The sequence below is a fragment of the Pseudorca crassidens genome, chromosome 2, assembly GCF_039906515.1.
Source record: "Pseudorca crassidens isolate mPseCra1 chromosome 2, mPseCra1.hap1, whole genome shotgun sequence".
NCBI lineage: Eukaryota > Metazoa > Chordata > Mammalia > Artiodactyla > Delphinidae > Pseudorca > Pseudorca crassidens.
This window is the reverse complement of record NC_090297.1, coordinates 99,790,317-99,811,996: the sequence shown is the minus strand read 5'-3', so window position 1 is coordinate 99,811,996 and position 21,680 is coordinate 99,790,317. Positions and strand designations below refer to the sequence as shown.

Here is a 21,680-nt window from a genome sequence, read left to right as displayed (position 1 = left end):
AGGTAAAGGAAAGAAGAAAAAGAAGGGAGAGACTTGGTAGCAGAACTTTCCTTAACTTAAGTGACTTGGTAAACATTTATGCTCATCTTCCTAGTTTTCAGTTTGGGAATGCCAAATGACTCTCAAGGCTTTTTTTTTAAACCTCTGAGAACCTCTTTCGCCCATTTTCCCAGTAGACTCTGTGTTTTAAAATAAAAAGAAGGTATACTTTTTAAAGTAACAATTCATTTTCCTGTTGTTTTTAATCAGACATTTTAAACTGCCAGTCAGAGCTTCTTTTGTGCCGCCCAGAATGGCCTTTACTAGCCACGTGTGGCTAGTGAACACTTGAAATATGGCTGGTGTGACTGAGGAACTCAATTATTTTATTTTAATAAATTTAAATTTAAAGACTGATATTCAATTCAGTTATTGGAAAACCTTGTTTGGAACAACTTGGGTATGTGAATCTTTTTCAACCATCAATTTTATGAAATCTAAATGGAAATTAAATATTTCCAGTTAAAGTTTAGCATATTAATTGAAATGTGCTGTAAATATAAAATGCATACTAGATATTGATGACAGTTTAAAAATTTCAAATATCTATATTGATATTTGAGTTTTATATTGAGTACATGTTGAAAAAATTTTTAATGTATTTGGCTAAGTAAAATATATTATTAAAATTAATTAAAATTAATTCCACCTTTTAACATTTTTGAATGTGGCTCTTAGAAAAATTTTAATTACATATGTAGCTCGTATTATATTTCTATTGAACAATGCTCTTCAAACCTACTGTTGCCATTCTGAGTTGATACAATTCCAGTTAAAATCAAGGGAACTTGGGGTCTCAGTTAGCTTGTGAGGCTTTGTTTTAATCTTTTTGAAACACTGAAAATGTCAGATCCCTATTTCTACTTTGTCGGACTTCCAGGAAGTCTGCAATTTGTATATCCTTTAGTGTTTGTTTTCCCATCTTTGGAGAATCCAGACACGGGTTGAAGCCCAAGGGGGTTAGAAATTCCTAACCTAAGGAGAAGGATACAGCTGAATTTGCTTCTGAATGAGGGAGGGGGTTTTCTTACCCAGAAAAGACTAGCATATGTGGAGGGAAATCACTACATTCTGCTTTGTGCAACAGAAAAAATGTGAGCGCTACTGGGCTGAGCCAGGAGAAATGCAACTGCAACTTGGCCCTTTCTCCATATCCTGTGTAAGTATGATGTCTATTTCCATTATGGCTGAGCAAATGCTCCAGGACCTACTTTATAGAGAGAAGTCTTTAAATGTTAGTCTTTGAAATAACTTATATTTTAATTTACTTCTTAGGAAGCTGAAAATAAAAAATCTGATTATACAGTCAGGACTCTACAAGTCAAATTCAATTGTGTAAGTATAGAACGCCAAAGGTAACCTCAAAGCCTACAGAGATCAGGCAAGTAAATATATATGTGTGTGATGCAGTCTGGGCATAAGATAATAGGAAGTGGTAGGGCCTTTGATGTTCTGGATAAATCATCATAACCAAAAGAGACCTTTAGTGTAATCTGTGTTCCCCAACCTACTCCACACCAATGGCACAATATGAAATGACAATATTTCTAGGATGAATAGAGGCTGTGTATAGTGTGTAGAGGCTGGGAACCAACTTGAGAGCTCAAGCTGCTTGGTTTCTCTAAGGCAAAGGGATTAGTACATCAACGCACCTGTGACCCATTTGCAGCACACCAGTTGGGAAGTTCTGGTTTGGACCATTTTCATATCTGCATTCTCATGTGAGTGGGGCAGATAGAGACAGGCCAATAGTAAGTGACCTGAAATTACTTGTAATTGTTCTTAGAGGGCATATGGTCCCAGAGGCCTATAGGGAAGAAATCTCCATAAATTGCAAAAAATATATAGATAGATGCTACTTTGTAGGTCAGAGTAATCCTGTGATAGAATGAGGTGAAGCCCTAATCTTGAACTCTCCTTTTATTCTGGCTATTTTTATAGGAAACTCGAACCATCTACCAGTTCCATTACAAGAATTGGCCAGACCATGATGTGCCTTCATCTATAGACCCTATTCTTGAGCTCATCTGGGATGTGCGTTGTTACCAAGAGGATAACAGTGTTCCCATATGCATTCACTGCAGGTATGATGCTGTTGGATGAACCTTCTACCCAGAATAAACCAAATGTCACCGTCTGGCCAAGACTCCTGCTTAACTGAAGGAAGACTGACTTTGTTGGAATTTAAAGTCTGCATAAGATGTAGGCTCCTAATTCTAGGCTCACTTCTTCCAGTCAGTCAGAAAGGAATGAAGCTTAAAATTAGAATGATTGAAAGAGAAAAGTCAATAGCAGAAACGATAATAAATTCAACCTGAGCATTAAATTAGTATCTTTTCTGATAAATTACTTGTGAACAGCACAGCTCTAGAGACTTTTTGCTGTGAGAAGTTGCCTAGGATCTGTCCTGAGGCTCGGTGTAGCATGTGGCAATTGAAGTATGTTCTGAGAAATGGTAGGGTTTAGAAAGTTTCATGGGCTCTAGATTTCTTCTTCCTCAAATCTGCCAGTGAAATTTTCCAGCTACTGTCAAAGATCCACTCTCTGCAAATATACATGCTACTGTGATCTTTCATTTCAGTGCTGGTTGTGGAAGAACTGGTGTTATCTGTGCTATTGATTATACGTGGATGTTACTAAAAGATGGGGTGAGTTTCTCTCAACAGGCACTCGCCATTTTCTTAACCTTGCTACTTTTAGACTTAGAAATTGTTTGGTTCTTCAAAACATCTATCTCCACCATTCATCTTTTCTAGAATATTCACTTGTAGATTTGCTTTGTCAGACGATTAATTTAGTTCCTAAGTTGGTGGTCTCAAAATGTGGTCCCCAGACAAGAAGCTTCAGTATCACCTGAGAACTTGTTAGAAATGCAAAATTTGGGGCCCCACCTCGGATGAACTGAGCAAAAACTCTTGTGGGGGGGCGGGCAGGGACGGCCCAGCAAGCTCTTCAGGTGCTTCTGGAGAGAAGTAGTTTTGAGAACCACAGCCCTGAATCACGGTTACCCTTCCTTTAGACACGCTCCTTTAGCAGATGAACTCAATTTACTGCAAATTTTGTGTTCCAACCTGTAAATTTTTTTTTTAAAGTCTAACAAGAAATGAGAAGTTTAAAATATGGGCTTTAGACTTATTTGCAAACTTCTTTTAGTTCATTAAACTCTCATACTTACCTACTGAGATTTCTCCCTCATATTTTTAACTTCAGACATTTGATCACCTCATGTGAAATCATTTTGAAGAGTTTCTTCAGTATTTTGTAGGCTCTAAATCATGGTGCAAGTGATGAGAAACCCCATTAGTTTAGAAAATGCATTTCTTTTTCTAGATAGCAATAAAGGAGTAAGATATTTTTTCCTTTTATTTGGTAGATAATTCCTGAGAACTTCAGTGTTTTTAGTTTGATCCAGGAAATGCGAACACAGAGGCCTTCGTTAGTTCAAACTCAGGTATGGACTGTGGTGAATAATATAACATGTCTGAGTCTGGTTTCGTCTCTCTGTTTAATAATAATAAGGCATCCAAAAACAGCTGACTACTTTACTATCAAGGGTTTTAGTCCATTTCCATTTCCTCTAACTCTGAATATCCCAATATTTTTCCTGTATCCCTTGCTCTGGACCAAATTCCTTTCATTCCTTATATTTTATAGCCTGTTCAGAAAATATTAAGAAAACAATATAATATTTCTTACAAAGGATGTTGAAAAAATTCAACAAGCTGTTTGACTTATTAGAAAGAAATGGCTGGGTCAGGTTAACTTGAAATTTTGTAGTGGTACTTCATTTCTGAAACCATAGAAAATCAGAGATCTGTAATTTCTTCTTCAGGAGGTGGTAACAGAATCTGCAGAATGAAGTCTATATGCTCATTTTAGAAAATGATAAAAAATTTAAAAAATCATCCATAATCCTGTCGCCTAGAGGGAGTCACTGTTACTATTTTTCTGTAGTTTCTCCTGGTCTTTATTCTTTGTATATTAAAAAATATTACCAAAAAAACCATAATTACAATTATACTATATATGTGATTATATAAATGTATCACAGTATTTTAACCTACCCCAGATTGCTCACACTTTTATTCCACTGGAAATGCTTTTCCCCTGTTCTCTCCTCTCCAGCTCACGTTCTACCTCCTAGGTAAAACATTCCCAGCCCAAATCTCTCACTTTCTACAGTATTAATTCCACCCATATTTCTACACCAATAATTTTACCTATATTTCTAAATGGTCTCCATCTTTAAGATAGAGTTTAACATTCACCCATTCATTCTTTCATCAAACATTTATAGGTATTTATTAGGTAAGAGGCATTTTTGCATAATTTGTTAGAACTACTTCGTATTGCTTAAACAGCAAGAAATTAAAGTGCTTAAAGCACTTACAAATGAACTTGCACATAAGTTTAGAAGTAAAACAATTGACAATGGCAGTTCAGATATTTTCATCTAGAAGTTGTAAATTGAGGGGAAAAAATTATGAGCTATTATAATATAAAGCTTCTGTTTGGCCCACACAGGTTTTCCACTAATAGTTAGTGGAAAAAAAGAATTCTTTTTCATCTGTTGCCTGTAGGTGTTTTCTATATTCAATGTGTAGGGGGGAAAGTTTATGTGAAATGAAAGTATTGGCTGGTTTAGTGCTGTCAGACTTAAAAGAAGCCCGATCCATGTAGATGTATAAAGATTCCAGGAAGTATGCAACCTAGTTGTATAACATTAAATTATAATACTGAATCAATAAATAAAGCCATACTCCATTTCAGAAAAAGTCCATTTCAGACCTACTTTTAAGAGTTGGAAGACAGCTGAAACAATTTTAAGTTAGCCTTCACATTTTGGCATTAGCAACAACTATTTGAACAAATCTACCAGCTATAGCTGCTTTTTATGACACTGCTCTAGCCAGGAGATAGATAACACTGTAACCAGATGAGTGCTTCCTGTCTGATTTTTCTCTCGTCTTAAAAAAATTGAAGAGTGTACCAATGGCTGTGTTGGGTGATATAGACTCTGCATTGTTCTCCTCATACGATTATTTTTGGAAAAAATTATATTTTGTTTGTATAAGATTGTGTGAAGTGTCATAGAAGACCCTGAATAGGCCCATTCAGATGAAAAGTAGATCCAAAATCAAGTGCTCAAGCAGGTACAGAGGCAAAAACAGAGTGGTAAAAACCCATGAACCTTGCAGAGGTCTCATTTCTCTACAGTGAAATCCCTTTATAACCACAAATTTCCAAACTCTATTTAGGGGTCTACTTTTTTTGGGTATCTTTGCTAAGACAGAATTTCAGCAGCTTGATATAAGTGCACTAAAGTAAGAGTCAAAAGATCGAGGTTCTAACCGAAGACATGGAAATTACTTCTGAATGATCTCGGACAAATTGTAAACAGGGATAACAACCTAGCTACTTTATAGATCGATCGTGAGCCATGTTAAATAATACATCTTGAAGCTATCTATTTAGCCATCAACCACGTCTATCTACCTTTTCCCGCAAGAGGTGAATTACAAAAAAAAAAAATGCATCCAGGATGGAATAAAAAACAATTTTTTTTTTGGCTCCATGGCATGTGGGATCTTAGTTCCCCAGCCAGGCATCAAACCCGTTCCCCTTGCAATGGAAGCACAGAGTCTTAACTACTGGACCACCAAGGAAGTTCCTGAAATAAAGATTTTAAAGTGTGAGCGAATTAGAGAGATTATGGGTGGAAGGAGAGCTAAGTAAGAAAGTGGGGTTAGAGCATAAAAAGCATGCTGCTAGGTCATTGTATATTAGCTAGAGGTAGATAAAATAGTTAGCTGTTTCTAGCAGCCTAAAAATGCTTTGAAATCTGACATGGGCTACACAGACATAAGGCACTGTAATTAAACTAATGTTTCAGATCTGCTATACTATGATTTGATTGGTGTTTATATTCCTGAAATCTGGTTAGTTCACGAAGTTTTTGTTTTTGTTTGTTCCGGTTTGCAATGCTCTTCAGGAACAGTATGAACTGGTCTACAATGCTGTATTAGAACTATTTAAGAGACAGATGGATGTTATCAGGGATGAACACTCCGGAACAGAGGTACATTTTAAATTTGATATTTTGTAAAACAGTTTTTTTCATGTTTGATTTTGGTCAAGGGATTTCAGATTAGTTGCAGGACAACTTATACTTTATCATCACAACTAAATTGGAGTGTCAGGTGTGCATGGGGCTGCACTATAAATCTCCTGTGGAGGACAATTTAATTGAAGTACTTTAACTTAGAAAATTAATCTCTTGGTTAACCTATTGCATACCATTTTCAGCTAAATTTAGAAACAATAGGAGTGGGTTAAAGGGTAAGCATATATTCTGTTTCCATGTTTTAAACAGTTGTGTGGCAATTTAGAAGTGAGAGTGACAATTACAAAGTGAAATTATAGTTGAGTACTGACGTGATTTTTCAGGTTACTCTAGCCTCATTTTGATTGCATATGTGTCATCAAATTTTGAGAATATTTTAGAATAGCTAAAGGATTCTTAGCTGAAAATGTTAGGTATAAAAACAATTATGATTTGACCAAATTCTAATTTAAAAATATTGAGCATTCTAGATATGTTATTTTGATCTCATCACAAAAATTGATGTCAAATATTTACTGTATAATCACAAAGTATTAGATTCTGAGCAAACCTTAATAAGACAAAATTATTGGTTTACCTTCCAGGGTGTATGTAACATATACAAATTAATTTAATTTTTAATATCTCATTTTTGTATTATGAATCTGAAAATATTCACTGAGTACCTACTGTTTCCACAACATTAGGAATACAAAGTATATAAGACATAACCCTAATATCATAACTCCTATCACTTGAATGATGAAGCACAGGGAGTGAAAGAAAGCCAAAAAACTGTTGAGGTTAGGGAATGAACTAAGCAATCCTATAGTTAATGTCAACTCCGGAGAAACAATGTAGGGGAAGGAGATGGAAACAAGAATATAGTTGCCAGACATTGTTACTTATATCCTGTTCATGCCTGCTTCATTGGCTAGTACTCCCAGAACAAGTTTAAATAATAGAGGTGATATGCATGACCTAATTTTAATGGGAGAGATGCTCATGTTTCACTACTAAGTGTGATGCTGATTTGATTGGAGATATAGTTTTTAATTGTTTAAGAAAGTATTCATTGACTTCTATTTTATTAAGAATTTTTTTTGGAAAGAATGTTGAGTTCTGTCAACTGCATATCTTTGCATTTATAGAATGATCACATGGATTTTCTCCTGTGACATATTGAAACAGTCATATCCTTGGATTTGTTAATATCAAGCCATCCTTGCTCTTAGAATAAAACCTTCTTGAACAAAGAATATTCTCTTAATGTGCTGCTGGAGTACATGGTTTAATATTTTATTTAGGTTCCAGGAAATGTCAGTACTCAGATTTAGCCCAGTAGTAGTGCCATGGCTCCAGGCAGTTGAGTTGTTTGGAGTGTGCCCTTAGTCAATAAATGGGAACATAGGAACATGGTTCAACCTCCCACATAGGGAATTGATTAACACCAGCCAAGGAGGACTTCTGCTTCTGGGAAGATCGAGTAGACATATTTTCCCTATTCCTTCTACTAAATACAACTAGAAACCCTGGACAATATATACAAAACAAATATAAGAAGACTCTGAAAGATGGAGAGAAGACAGACCACTAGGGACCTTGAGACCTGAGGAATGACATGATGGTGAGTTCTTTTTCCTCATATATCATGGATATGGAACTGAAGGAACCAACAACTTGGAAATGCCAAAAGTGCAGACAAAAAAACCTCAACAAAATCCTGCTCTCTCTAGCCAAAGGACCAGGAAAGGGACAGCCCAGCAAGCCAGAAAATTTTTAGATAATAATTACTCTACTTCAGTCAACACCAAAGAAAAAAATGGCCCCCAACCCTACCTATGCCAGCAAAGTGGAGAACCTAGATTCCCACCCTCACAAAGACTGTGATAAAGAGAAGGTCAGTGGGTCAGATATGTGTATTCTCTGTCACATCAGAAGGACAGTGCTAATGTGTCATTCTTGTGAGCATTCTAATAAAGAAATACATATATCTGTTTAAAAAAAATAAAGAGAGAAGGTCCAGTAAAGAGCTAGGAATTTCATCCCCACTGGCCTGCAATGAGGTTTCCCTGCAGTGTCAGTAGAGACCATGTGGGGAGCCTGACTTTCCACCTGGCAGTAACCCAGTGCCCCCATGCCACTCCACTGATGGAGTGTCAGAAGAGACCTAGTGGAGAGTCAGGACTTTCACCATCATCCAGCAGTAATGAGGCCACCCCGACCACAGTGTCAGTAGAGACCACATGGAGAGCCTCTCCCAAGGTGTCTCCCTTCAGGTGTCAACAGAGACTGTGAGGAAACTGGTGGAGGTAGAATCTACTTGGCAATAGCAAGGCACTAATGAGGCAGCACCCCCTCGCTCCTCTTTCCCCTGTCAGAATGGATTTAAAAAGGAGAAGCTAAAAGGGAAGGTTTAACTGAGATCCAGGGATTTATAACAATACAAAAATATCTAGGTTTCATGTGAAAATCACTGGTCATACCAAGAACCAGGAGGATTGTAAACCAAATGAGTAAAAGACAGTCAATGGATGACAACACTGAGATGACAGAGGTGTAAGATTATCTGACAAAGATTCTAAAGTAGCCATGATTAAAATGCTTCAGTAAACAATTACAAGCATGCTTAAAACAATAGAAAGGCTCATCAAAGAAAGATAAAGACCTGCCAAAGAAACAGAAGATATAAAGAAGAAACAAAAGGAAATTTTAGAGTTGAAAAATAACAGTAATGGAAACAAAATAGCTCAGTAGATGGGCTCAACAGCAGAATACAGGGTACAAGGAAAGAATTAATGAACTGAAAGACAAAACAATAGAAATTGCCCAATCTGAACAACAGAAATAAAATAGACTAAAAAATAAAATAAAATAAAAATAAAAAGTAGACAGAGCCACAGGAAACTAAGTGACTGTAACAAAAACCCTAGCATTAGTGTCATCGATGTGCAAGAAGGAAAGGAGAAAAAAGACGTGTCTAAAAAATTACTGAAAGAATCATCATAATTAAACTTCTGAAAACTAAATACAAAAATTCTAGGAAGCAGCCAAAGAAAAATGATCTTAACTCTAGGGGAAAAACAATTAGAATGAAAGTGAATTTGTCATCAGAAACCATGGAGGCCAGAAGGAAGTGGCACAGTATTTTACAAGTGCTGAAGGAAAAAAGCTGTCAACAGAATCCAATACCCAGTAAAAAAAACATCCTTCAGGAATGAAGGGGAAATCAATACAGTCTCAGATGAAGAAAAACCAAGAGAATTTGTTGCCAGTAGACCTTCCCTAAAAAAAAAAAAAAAAGGCAGAGGAAGTTTTCTAAATGGAAAGGAAATGATGAAAATAGGAAGAACATGGTAAGCAACATGGGTAAATATAATAGGTTTTCCTTCTCCTCTTGAGTTTTCTAAATTGCTTAATAATTGAAGCAAAAATTATAACACTGATGTGGTTCTAAATGTATTAGAGGAAATATTTAAGACAATTATACTGTAAAAAAAAAGGAAGGGTTAGACACGTAAAGGGAGGTAACACTTCTGTATTGAACTAGTAAAATGGTAACACGTATAGGCTTTGATAAGTTATGAATATATAATATAATAACTAGAGCGACCCCTACAAAAACTGTACAAAGATATATCTTAAAAAACACTATAGGTAAATCAAAATGAAATTCCAAAGATGCAGGAAAGAGAAAAAGGCAGGAAAAAGAAAAGAGAAATGAGAAACAGAGAGAAAAAACAGAAAACAAAATATAAAGTTGGAGACTTAAGCCCTACCATATTAATAATTAAATTAAATGTAAATGGTACAAATACACCAATTAACAGATTGGCAGAGTGTATTGAAAACATGACCCAACTATATGATGTCTATAAGAAACACACTTCAAATATATAGGTTGGTTTAAAATAAAGGATTGAAAAAAAGATATATCCTGTAAACATTAATAAAAGGAAACATTAATTAAACATTAATAACATTAATAAAACATTAATAAAAGGAAACATTAATAAAAGGAAAGCAGAAGTAGCTATATTAATACCAGATAGACTTCAGAGTAAAGAAAATTATCACAGTTAGGGAGGGAAGTTGTATAATGATAAAAGGGTCAATCCCCCAATAAGATGTAGCAATCCTAAGTGTGTATGGACCAAACAGAGCTGCAAGATATGTGAAGCAAAAACTGATAGAACTAAAAGGAGCAATAGAAAACCCCACAGTTATAGTTGGAGACTTCAAAACTGCTCTCTCAAGAACTGATAGAAAACTCAACAGAAAGTCAGCAAGAATATATGAGAACTTAACACCATCGACTAACAGGATCAAATAGATTATTTATGGGACACTCCACCCAACAATACAAGGATATACATTCTTTTCAAGTGCTGATTGAACATATACCAAGATGGATCATATCCTGGGCCATTAAACAATCTCAAAAATATAAAGAAGTGGTATCATATAGAATGTATTCTCTGACTACTATGGAATCAAACTAGAAGTCAATAGCAGAAGATAACAAGAAAAGATCCAAACACTTGGAAACTACACCAGACTCTTCTAAATAATTCATTGAATCAGAAAGGAAGTTTCAAAGGAAATTTCTAAAAAACACATTGAACTGAATAAAAATGAGAATACCACATATCGAAATTTGTTGGACAGAGCTCCAGTAGCGCTGGGAGGGAAGTTTATAGCCACCTACATGCATACATTAGAAAACAGTAAATGTCTCAAATCAATAATCTGAGCTCCCACTTTATGAATCTAGGGGAAAAAAAAAGAGTGAAATAAACCCAAGAGAAACAGAAGGAAGGAAAAAATAAAGAGTATAAATCAATGAAATTGATAACAGGAAAACAAAAAAGAAAAATCAGTGAACCAATGATCTGGTTCTTTGAAAAGATCAGCAAAATTGACAAACTTCTAGGAAGAATATAAAGGAAAAAAGGGAAAAAAATAAAAATTACCAATATCAGGAATGCAAAAGGGGCTATTTCTACAGATTTTGCAGATATCAAAAGGATAATAAAGGATATAGTATGAACAACTCAACACATACACATATGACAACTTAGATAAAATAATGTATTACTTCCTCAAAAAACACAAACTACCACAGCTCACTCAACATGAAATAATTTGAATAGCCTCATAATGATAAAGAAAACTGAATTTATAATTTAAAAATTTCCCAAAAAGAAATATCCAGGGTCACATAGTTTCACTTGAGAATTCTACCAAATCTTTAAGAAAGAATTAACACCAATTTTACACAATCTTTACCAGAAAATAGATGAGGAGGAGACAATTCTCCATTCATATTTTTTATTGTGGTAAAACTACAGTATTTTTACCACTATGGAAAAAATTACCATTTTAACAATTTTAAAATATGAGTGGCATTTAGTACCTTCACAATGTGTGTGACCATCATTACTGTTTATTTCTAGAAATTTTTCATCATTCTAAACAGAAACTCTCCATCCCCTGTACCTGAACCTCTAATAGTTTCTATTCTACTTTCTGTCTCTATGAATTTGCCTATTCTAGGTACATGATATAAGTGTAGTCATATATTTACTCTTTTTATCTGGATTATTCATGTAACATAATGTTTCAAGGTTCATCCATTTTGTAACATATATCAGAATTTCATTCCTTTTTATGGCTTTATAATATTCCATTGTGTATAATACCATTTTACTTACCCATTCATCTGTTGATGGACACTTGGGTTGTTTCCACCTTTTGGCTATTGTGAATAATGCTCTTATAAAAATTGGTGTACAAATACTTGTTCAAGTCCCTATTTTAAATTCTTTTGGGTATATACCCAGAAGTGGAATTGCTGGATCATGCAGTAATTCTATATATAATTTTTTAAGGTACTGCCACACTGTTTTTCACAGTGGCTGCAAAATTTTACATTCCCACCAGCATTGCACAAAGGTTCCAATTCCTCCACCTTCTTGCTAACGCTGGGTATTTTCTGGTTTTTGTTTGTTTGTTTGGTTTTGGTTTTTAAGATAATAGCCATCCTAATGAGTGTGAAGTGGTATTTATGACCTTGATTTTCATTTCCCTAATGATTAGTGATGTTGAACAGCTTTTCATGTGCTTACTGGCCTTTTGTACATTTTCTTTGGACAAATATCTATCCAAGTCCTTTTGCTCTTTTTTTCTCTAGGTTTTCTTTGTGGTAAAATATACATAAAATTTACTACCTTAACCAATTTTAGGTGTATAGTTCAGTGATATTATGTACATTCATATTATTGTGCAACCATCACCACCATCCATTTCCAGAACTCCTTTCATCTTGCAAAACTGAAACTTTATACCCATTAAACACTAACTCCCCATTCCTCCCTAAGCCCAGCCCTTAGCAACCACCATTCTGCTTTCTCTCCCTATGAATTTGACTACTCTAGGTACCTCACCAGTACTTGTTAGTTTTTGCTTTTGTTTGTTTTTTAGATAATAGCCACCCTAATGGGTGTAAAGTAGTATCTCATTGTGGTTCTGGTTTACATTTCCCTGGTTAGTGATGTTAAGCGGACTCTCAACCACTGCACCACCAGGGAAGCCCTCTCTGCATGAATTTTAAGATGAGGTTTTCTATTTCTGCAGAAGCACCTTTGGAATTTTTATAGGGATTGCATTGAATCTGTAGATCACTTTGGGTAATGTTATCATAACAATATAATGTCTACCACTTCATGAACATCGAATGTCTCTCTATTTATTTTATTTGTCAGCAATGGTTTGTAGTTTTCAGTATATAAGTCTTTCACTTCCTTGGTTAAGTTTATTCCTTAGTATGTATATTTTTGATATATATATATATATATATATATTAGAATTGCTTTCCTAATTTCCTTTTCAGAATGTTTATTGCTAATAAACAATAATAAACAGTATAGTAGTGCAACTGGTTTTTGTGTGTTGATTATATATTCTGCAATTTTGCTGAATTGGTTTATTAGCTCTAGCATTTTTTTTTTGTGGGTGTGTGTGGAATCTTTCAACATATAAAATTATGTCATCTGCAAATGAAGATAACTTTACTTCCTCCTTTCCCATTTTGATGCCTTTATTTGTTTGTTTGTTTTGTTTTCTTACCTAATTGCTCTGGCTAGAACTTCTGGTATTATGTTGAATAAAAATGGCAAAAATTGGCATCCTTGTCTTATGCCTGATCTTGCGGGAAAGCTTTCAGTCCTTCACCTTTGAGTATGATATTAGCTGTGGGGTTTTCATATATGGCCTTTATCATGTTGAGGAAGTTCCCTTATATTCCCAGTTTATTAAGTATTTTTATCATGAATTTGTCAAAGTTTTTACTGCATCAATCGATATGATCATGTGGGTTTCTTCTCCTTAATTCTATTAGTATGATATATTACACTGATTAATTTTTGAATGTTGAACCATCCTTGCACTCTGGAAATAAATCTCACTTGGTCATGGTGTGTAATCCTTTTACTATGCTGAACTCAGTTTGCTAGTATTTTATTGAGGACTTTTGCATCAATATTCATAAAGAATATTGGTCTGTGGTTTTCTTTTGCCTGTAGCATCTTTGTCTAGCTTTGGCAACAGGGAATTACTGTCCTCATTGAATGACTTAGGAGTGTCATTCAAGTTTTAGGAAGAGTTTGTGCAGGATTGGTGTTTATTCTTCCTTAAATGTTTGGTACAATTCACCAATGAAGCCATCTGGTCCTGGACTTTTCTTTGTTGGGAAAATATTTGATTACGGATTCAGCCTACTTACTAGTTGTAGGTGTATTTAGATTTTCCATTTCTTTCTGAGTCAGTTTTGATTGATCATATGTTTTTAGGAATTTGTCCATTTAATCCAGGTTATACAATTTGTTGGCATACAATTATTCATATTATTATCTTATACTTTTTGTTTCTGTGAAATTAGTAGAAATGTCCCCACTTTTATTTCTATAATTTGAGATTTTAGCAATTTCAGTCTTCTCTTTTTCCCTTAGTCAGTCTCTAGCTAAAGGTTTGTGAATTTTACAGATCTTTACAAAGGATCAAATTTTGGTTTTGTTGGTTTTCTCCATTGTTTTCTCTATTTCATTTATCTCTGCTCTAATCTTTTAATTTTTCCTTCCTTCTGCTAGCTTTGGGTTTAGTTTGTTCTTATTCTAGTTCCTTAAGGTATAAAGTTAGGTAATTAATTTGAAATCTTTCTTCCAGGCATTCACAGCTGTAAATTTACCCCTAAGCACTGCTTTCACTGTATTCCATACGTTTTGGTATGATGTATTTTCATTCATTTCTAAGTATTCTCTAATTTCTATTGTGATTTCTCCTTTGACCCATTGGTTGTTTAAGAGTGTTTAATTTACACATACTTGTGAATTTTCCAGGTTTCCTTCTGTTATTGATTTCTAGTTTCAATCCATTATGATTGAAAAAGATACTTTGTATGACTTCTCTCTTTTAAAATTTATTAAAGCTTGTTTTGTGGCCTAACATCTGGTCTATCCTGGAGAATGTTCCATATATGTTTGAGAAGAATGTATGTTTTGTTGGGTAGAGTGTTCTATGAGTGTTTATTAGTTCTTATTTGTTTACATGATTGTTCATGTCTGTCCTCTGTCTCCTTGTTGATCTGATTTTTCTATTCATTATTGAATGTGGAGTATTAAAGTCTCTGTATCAGTTTACTAGGCTTGCTGTAACAAGTACCACAAACTAAGGAGGGCTTAAAACAACAAATTAATTTTCTCACAGTTCTGGAGTCACAAAGTCTAAAATTGAGGTGTCAGCAAGGCCATGCTCTCTCTCATAGCTCTAGGGGAAGAATCTTCCTTGCCTATTGCTATTTTTTGGTTTTTCCAGCAATCCTTGTTGTTCTTTGACTTGCAGATACATTACTGCAGTCCAGTCTCTGCCTCCATCATCACACCACATTCTCCCTGTGTGTCTCTGAGTCTCTCTTTTCTCTTTTTGTAAGGACACAAATCATTGCATTAGGGCCCACCCTAATCCAATATGACCTCACCTTAACTAATTACATCTGCAAAGACCCTATTTCCAAATAAGGTCACATTCACAGATTTCAGGGATTAGATTTCAACATATCTTTTTGAGAGTCACAATTAAACCCACTGCAGGTGGAATCTTATAATTGCTGACTTTTTAAAAAAACATATTGAAACATCCCCGAAGGCCAGATATATTGTACAATTGATGGTAGCTTGGAGCCATAGTAACAAATTTCATAATGTGATAATTCCTATGAAGAAAATAAAGATTGAGAATGTTTGGGCAAGTGGGTGGGAGTGTGATTTTAGGTTGAGTGGTCAGGGAAGGTTTCCTTATGTAGGTGACATTTAAGTAGAGAATAATTACTTAGAAAGAGCCAGCCATGCAAAATCTGGAGCAAAAGTATTTCAATCAGAGGGAATAGTAAGAGTAAAAGCCTCAAATTAGTAACGAGTTTGGTATGCTTATGGAATGGCAAGAAAACCAGTATAGCTGGAGCACAGTAAGGAAGAAAAATGTAGAACAAGGTAAGTATGAGGACATAACATAAAAGGTTGAGATGATGAAAGTTCTGAAAGTAAAGTGTTCTTGAGAATAAAGTTATATTTTAAATAAACATTTTAGAACTTCCACATATGAAAAGATGATGCTATAAGCAAATCCTTCTTAATTTCTATAACACTGTTTAATCCTTTATTTTGATCCTTTTGATTTCAGTATGTGACCAAGTTATTGCTGGGTTCAATATTTTGGAAACTCATATGACTCTTTCATGAATTATTTTAAATCTTTATATTTTCTGAAAAATAACTTTTTAGTCTTATGAATGCTAAAATCTCTCATGGTCATTGCTTCACTAAAAAACAATCTCTTACTTCTCTTGAAGATTCAAGCAAAGTATTCAGTTTCTAAGCAAAATCCCAATCCAGAAGCAGATTCTTATTCTCCTAATTTACCAAAAAGGTGAGTATAATTTTACACATCTAAATGTTGTCTAATTGTGTCTGGGAGGAAAATCTCATGCTTATGTCTCATTGTGATGCTGAGAAGTGGATATGGGAAGAGACCTCTTTGGGATATCGTATCATCATTACTTTCTTTTTGTTTCAGCATCGTAAAAGAAGCAAAAGTGATGAACCAGCAGAGCAAAGGAAGGATAAGGGTGAAAAGTGCAGAAGTTTCTTCCTTTGACCTCAGGATTTTTGAAATAAATGAAAAGGAAGGGTTAGTAATGCACCCTTCTCAACAGAGCAGTTCTTTAGAGTTTTTGGAGCTAAATTGTGGTTGTAACAAAAATGCTGACACAACCATGAAATGGGAGAGAAAGGTATTCCCAATAGCTGGGGAACCTCTTCAGAAGCATCAAAGTTTGGACTTGAGCTCCATTTTGTTTGGAGCACGTCCTAACTCTAAACCTGTAAATGCAGCAGGAAGATGTTTTAATTTAAAGAGGCCAATAATGCGGACCAAATCAACTCCCTTTGAATTGATGCAACAGAGAGACACCAAAGAGTTGGACGTCGAGGAAGATTTTTATTTGGAATCTCACCCACACAATTCTTGTCTTGAGCAGGCTCAAAAAGTGATGCATGTTTCTTCAGCAGAACTGAATTATTCACCATCATATGACTCTAAGCATCAAATGTGCAATGCCTCTAAAGCAAAGCAGCATGACTCTGGTGCTTTTAAAGTACTTTCTTACATGTCTTTAGTAGAAGATCCTTATTTTTCATCATTGTCTCCAAGTAGTGCTGGTTCTAAGATGTCTCTTGATTCACCTGAGAAGCAAGATAAAACTGTTTTACCTTGTTCTTCACTGCCAAAATCTTCTACAACCCTCTTTCCTTATTACAATTCACATGATTCTTCAGCACTGAATCCTCCGACCAATTTCCTCCCCGCACTGAACCAGGAGACAGCAGTAGTAGGTAAGTTATTTTAAAAAGTTTGTACAGCATTTTAGATTTGACTTTGTTTCTGTAAGATTTGGTTTTGTCTTACCTCCTCTCACCCTCTTATCCTTCTCTGCTTCCTTCTCCTTTTTCTCCTCAAAAAAATTAAATTTCATGAGTGTTTTGATGATGTGATGAGTTGAAAATAGCAATAACAAATACATAACATTCCATGAAACAAGCAATAGTGGAGGCAATCAGATCTGGTACAGGACCTATGCCAGCCGGCGTGCTTCTAAAGGCAGCAGTCCTCATTCCTAGAAGTGTCTATCAAATGTCCACAATTTTGTTATACAGCAGAAACTAACACAACTTTGTAAAGCAATTATACTTCAGTAAAGATGTTAAAAAAAAAAGTCCACAATTTATCCTTAGCATGCAGAAGCAACTTCCAAAAGAACATCAGAAAAGATTTGATCAGCACCACATGGTCACTCAGAATTTTTGTTGGAGAATCATGTGTCTATACTAAATTGAACAGATTGCTAAGAATTGAATTCTCTTCCTGCAGGAGTTGGAAGAGGAGGACTTGATTTCCTCTTGTCCTTTTATAATAACTTTATAGATGAGGATACATGTTCAGTATTCTGTATGATATTTTAATCTTATATGACTTTAATTTCATATTTTATCTCTTATAGTTCTGTATTTTTGCATATTATGCATATTGTTTCATATTACTGAGTGGTTTGAAAGTAGGAGTAAATATTTGGTTAGATAATTATAATAGTTTGATATGAAAGAAGATGCTGTGAAAGAAGAGTTAAAGCAAGTTTAACTGTCTTAGATATGTCATCAGAAATTTATAAAGAACGGTCCACCTAGGTAGGAAGTAGAGAAAGCTTTTTCTCTATGACATTATTTACTGTACAGAGTTCCTCAATAGATACGTAGATGCATAGTTTTGTTATAAAAATATTCCATCTGGATCTAGTTTCTTCTTTGGTTAGAAGGAAGGATTACATACTTTGATCTTGTTTTATGATTTAAAGAAATTTTATTTTTCTAGATACCTATAGTTCCTTAAACTTCCCTGAGTGTCAGCATTAGGAACCAAATCCTTATCTTCAAGGATTGTAGCAACATTGACATGTGTGCCATCTGGTGGCAGTCTCTCATAATAGCATTTAAATTCTATAAAAATTCTGAATACTTCTATAGAAATATAGAAAACCTTGTTATACCATTTTTTTGTAAACAGGAAAAATATCAATATTCTTAATTCTATAAGAATGAAGAAGAGATACTAAAATCTTTGTGATTTTTACCTGCTCTGTAATTGAATCTTTGGCATGTCAACGTGCTTTATGATGTTGTATATTCTATGTAAAACAAAAGGCAAGAGTTACGGAGAAAACAATCCAAAGCTTCCTAAATTAATGTAAGATGTTACATTATGTTAACTGATACTCAGTGACTTAATCAAAATACCTTTGAGCTTTTAAAAGAAACAATAAATCGTGAAGAAGAATCAAAATCCTCCTGGGTTTCCAATTTAGGATTAGAGAATTTATGTTGTTTTCTCCTTGAGTGAACAGATACCAGCTTAAATATATTAATGTGCTTGACATAATTTGTATCAAGATTAGAATATAAGAATTTTCTTTGGAATTTTCTAATTAAACATTTTGATTATATTTCGGGCATTTCGGATAGCAACTTCTCCAAGAATAGATGATGAAATTCCCCCTCCACTTCCTGAACGGACACCTGAATCTTTTATTGTGGTAGAGGAAACTGGTGAGTACAGTTCAGTAAGTGTAAAATAAAGTGTGAATTAACTATATTACTTCTTAGGTCCTCTCAATATTCTGTGTGCTATTGCTGAGTAACAATTGCTCTCTAAAACTACAGCACTAAAATTGAAACATATTTACTTTTTTTTACAGGAGAATTCCCCCTGGATATTCCCAACTCTTTAACTTCAGCTGTGAAGGTAAAAATTGGAACATCACTAGAATGTAGTAGAACATCTGAATCAAAGAAATTTGATGATTTAGTAAGACTTAGACCAAGCAAGGTCAATAACATTTTTCTGATTCTACTCACTTGGATTCAACGGACTATAGTCCTATTCCTTATATATATATATTTTTTCATAAATTTACTTATTTATTTATTTTTGGCTGCATTGGGTCTTTGTTGCTGCGTGCAGGCTTTTCTCTAGCTGCGGTGAGCAGGGGCTACTCTTCGTTGCGGTGCGCGGACTTCTCATTGCAGTGGCTTCTCTTGTTGCAGAGCGTGGGCTCTAGGCACACGGGCTTCAGTAGTTGTGACACTCAGGCTCAGCAGTTGTGGCTTGCGGCCTCTAGAGTGCAGGCTCAGTAGTTGTGGAGCACGGGCTTAGTTGCTCCGCGGCATGTGGGATCTTCCTGGACCAGGGCTCGAACTCATGTCTCCTGCACTGGCAGGCAGATTCTTTACCACTGCGCCACCAGGGAAGCCCCTTCCTTTTATTTTAAACACCTGTCACTTAGTAAATCCTAAGCGGATACTATTTATAAAACAATGTGCTAGAGGATGTGGGGGATAAAAAGATGTATAAGACACAATTATTGCCCTTAAGAAACTTATAGTTCAGTAATGGGGATATAGCATGTGTACACAAGTCTTTATTTTTGTCTGTATTTATTATAACAAGGCAAATATAATCAGTGCCATATGGAAGATAAGAACTTTGAAACTGTGAGAGATCCCTTCAGGTTGGAAGTGATCAAGGAAGACAGTGAAAGAAGAAACATTTGACTTTATTCTTTAAGGACAGTTAAGGCAAAAATAATTGTTTCATAAGTAGATTGCTTGTTCATAGCAGTCATCTGGTAGGCTGTTTCTTGTGAGCTGTGATAACACAGAGAGTAGTTTTTTAAAAAAAATAACAGATGTCTATATTATTTAAGATAAACCTTTTGGAATAATGTTCCCTGCTTCTAGAAGAAAAACCTATACATTTAACAATCTGTTATTCATTAGTATATAATTCCATGAACCAACTATCTTAAAATTTCAGAGATCAGAAAAGTAATTAACTAAAACATTTAAACACAGTGCTGGTGGGCAGTGCTGGTGGGCAAATATTCCCTACCTTTTAAATTACACATTTAAAAAAAATTATTTTATTTATTTATCTTTAGCTGTGTTGGGTCTTTGTTGCTGCATGCGGGCTTTTTCTAGGTGCGGCGAGCGAAGGCTACTCTTCATTGTGGTGCATGGGCTTCTCATTGTGGTGGCTTCTCTTGTTACAGGGCATGGGCTCTAGGCTCACGGGCTCAGTAGTTGTGGCTCGCAAACTCTAGAGCGCAGGCTCAGTAGTTGTAGCCACACGGTCTTAGTTGCTCCGTGGCATGTGGGATCTTCCTGGACAAGGGCTCAAACCCATGTCCTCTGCATTGATAGGTGGATTCTTAACCACTGCGCCACCAGGGAAGTCCTTAAATTACACTTTTAATGTGCTAGTAACTGTTACTATTATTGCTAATGGTCTTTATCTTAACAACTCCCAGAGTAAAGAACAATCACTACTTTTTCAGTGTCATGAAGTAATTTCAGTGGCAACAACCTTACCTGGAATTAAATTTTCAGGGAAATGTTCTGAGTAGGAAGGAAATAACTATAAAAAGGATCAATTTAGGACCAATATTCATGACATATACAAATCACTGTAGGAGTGGATGATTCTTCACAGTTCAGCACATTTATAAATTAGGAAAAATAGGGTCAACATTTCATAACTCTCTCTATTGGTATATGAGATGTAATTTTAAAATGCTATTTATTGCTTTGAGTTTATAGATTTCTATACATGTTCTTCTTTCACTTTGATTTTCTTTCTTTTTCAGAGTGTAAAACCCCAGAGTCCCAAATCAGGTAAAAATTTTCTTTGGCTTTAGATGACATTTATCCCTAAGAATTTGTACTGCAAGAATGGCTCATTAAGTTTAGAGTAATTCACCTCAGGAGATGGCTTGGTTTCCATAATAGCTTCCACTATTTATTGATTTATTTCTGGTTTTCCTAGGCTAGTAGTTTTGTTTTGTCAAGGGCAAAAGGAAGACAGGATTTTAGAATTCTGCTCCTTGATATATAGCCCTAAAAAAAAAAAAAACCCAAACTATTTTAGATACAATCTCTTAAAACTTTGCAGCAGTTCCATTTTACTGGTTTTATCATTGTTAACAGTGTGATTCTAAAAAGTTATTTCTGGTCACTTAGGTCTTTAACTTGTCACTGCTTCTTAGTACTTTCTTGCTTGTTTTATACATTGAATAACAACATCAACAGCAAACATCCTTTGAACACTGATAGGTACTTTACATACATTATAACAGGTAGTAGTTGCCCTTAACACATTTATTCATATTAACATATTGCTCAAATACGTAAATAAGCAGTATAACATAGAGGTTAAAAAGCATGAGCTTTGGTGTCAGGTAGACTTTCATTCAAATCCCCAGCCTACCAATAGTTATCAAAATCTATGACCTTGGTTACATTATATACTTTATCGATTTTTCTCACTTATAAAATGAGGATAATAGAACTCCCCTTCTAAGAGGATTTTTGTGAGGATC

The 21,680-nt window shown here is 34.9% G+C and overlaps 1 protein-coding gene across 2 annotated transcripts in view; it reads left to right on the top strand.

Moving 5' to 3' along the window:
• Positions 1-21,680, top strand: part of PTPN22 (protein tyrosine phosphatase non-receptor type 22) — a 51,214-nt gene that overhangs the window by 14,356 nt on the left and 15,178 nt on the right. Inside the window, exons 6-16 of one of the 2 annotated variants that reach the window (XM_067727311.1) lie at positions 1,127-1,198; positions 1,315-1,374; positions 1,981-2,123; positions 2,621-2,687; positions 3,413-3,490; positions 6,032-6,118; positions 16,047-16,123; positions 16,271-17,088; positions 18,769-18,852; positions 19,002-19,048; positions 20,949-20,976. In XM_067727311.1, coding sequence (XP_067583412.1) covers positions 1,127-1,198; positions 1,315-1,374; positions 1,981-2,123; positions 2,621-2,687; positions 3,413-3,490; positions 6,032-6,118; positions 16,047-16,123; positions 16,271-17,088; positions 18,769-18,852; positions 19,002-19,048; positions 20,949-20,976 — 1,561 coding nt within the window. Of the gene's footprint in view, positions 1-1,126; positions 1,199-1,314; positions 1,375-1,980; positions 2,124-2,620; positions 2,688-3,412; positions 3,491-6,031; positions 6,119-16,046; positions 16,124-16,270; positions 17,089-18,768; positions 18,853-19,001; positions 19,112-20,948; positions 20,977-21,680 lie in introns of both variants that reach the window. The other variant, XM_067727310.1, reaches the window with a different exon arrangement.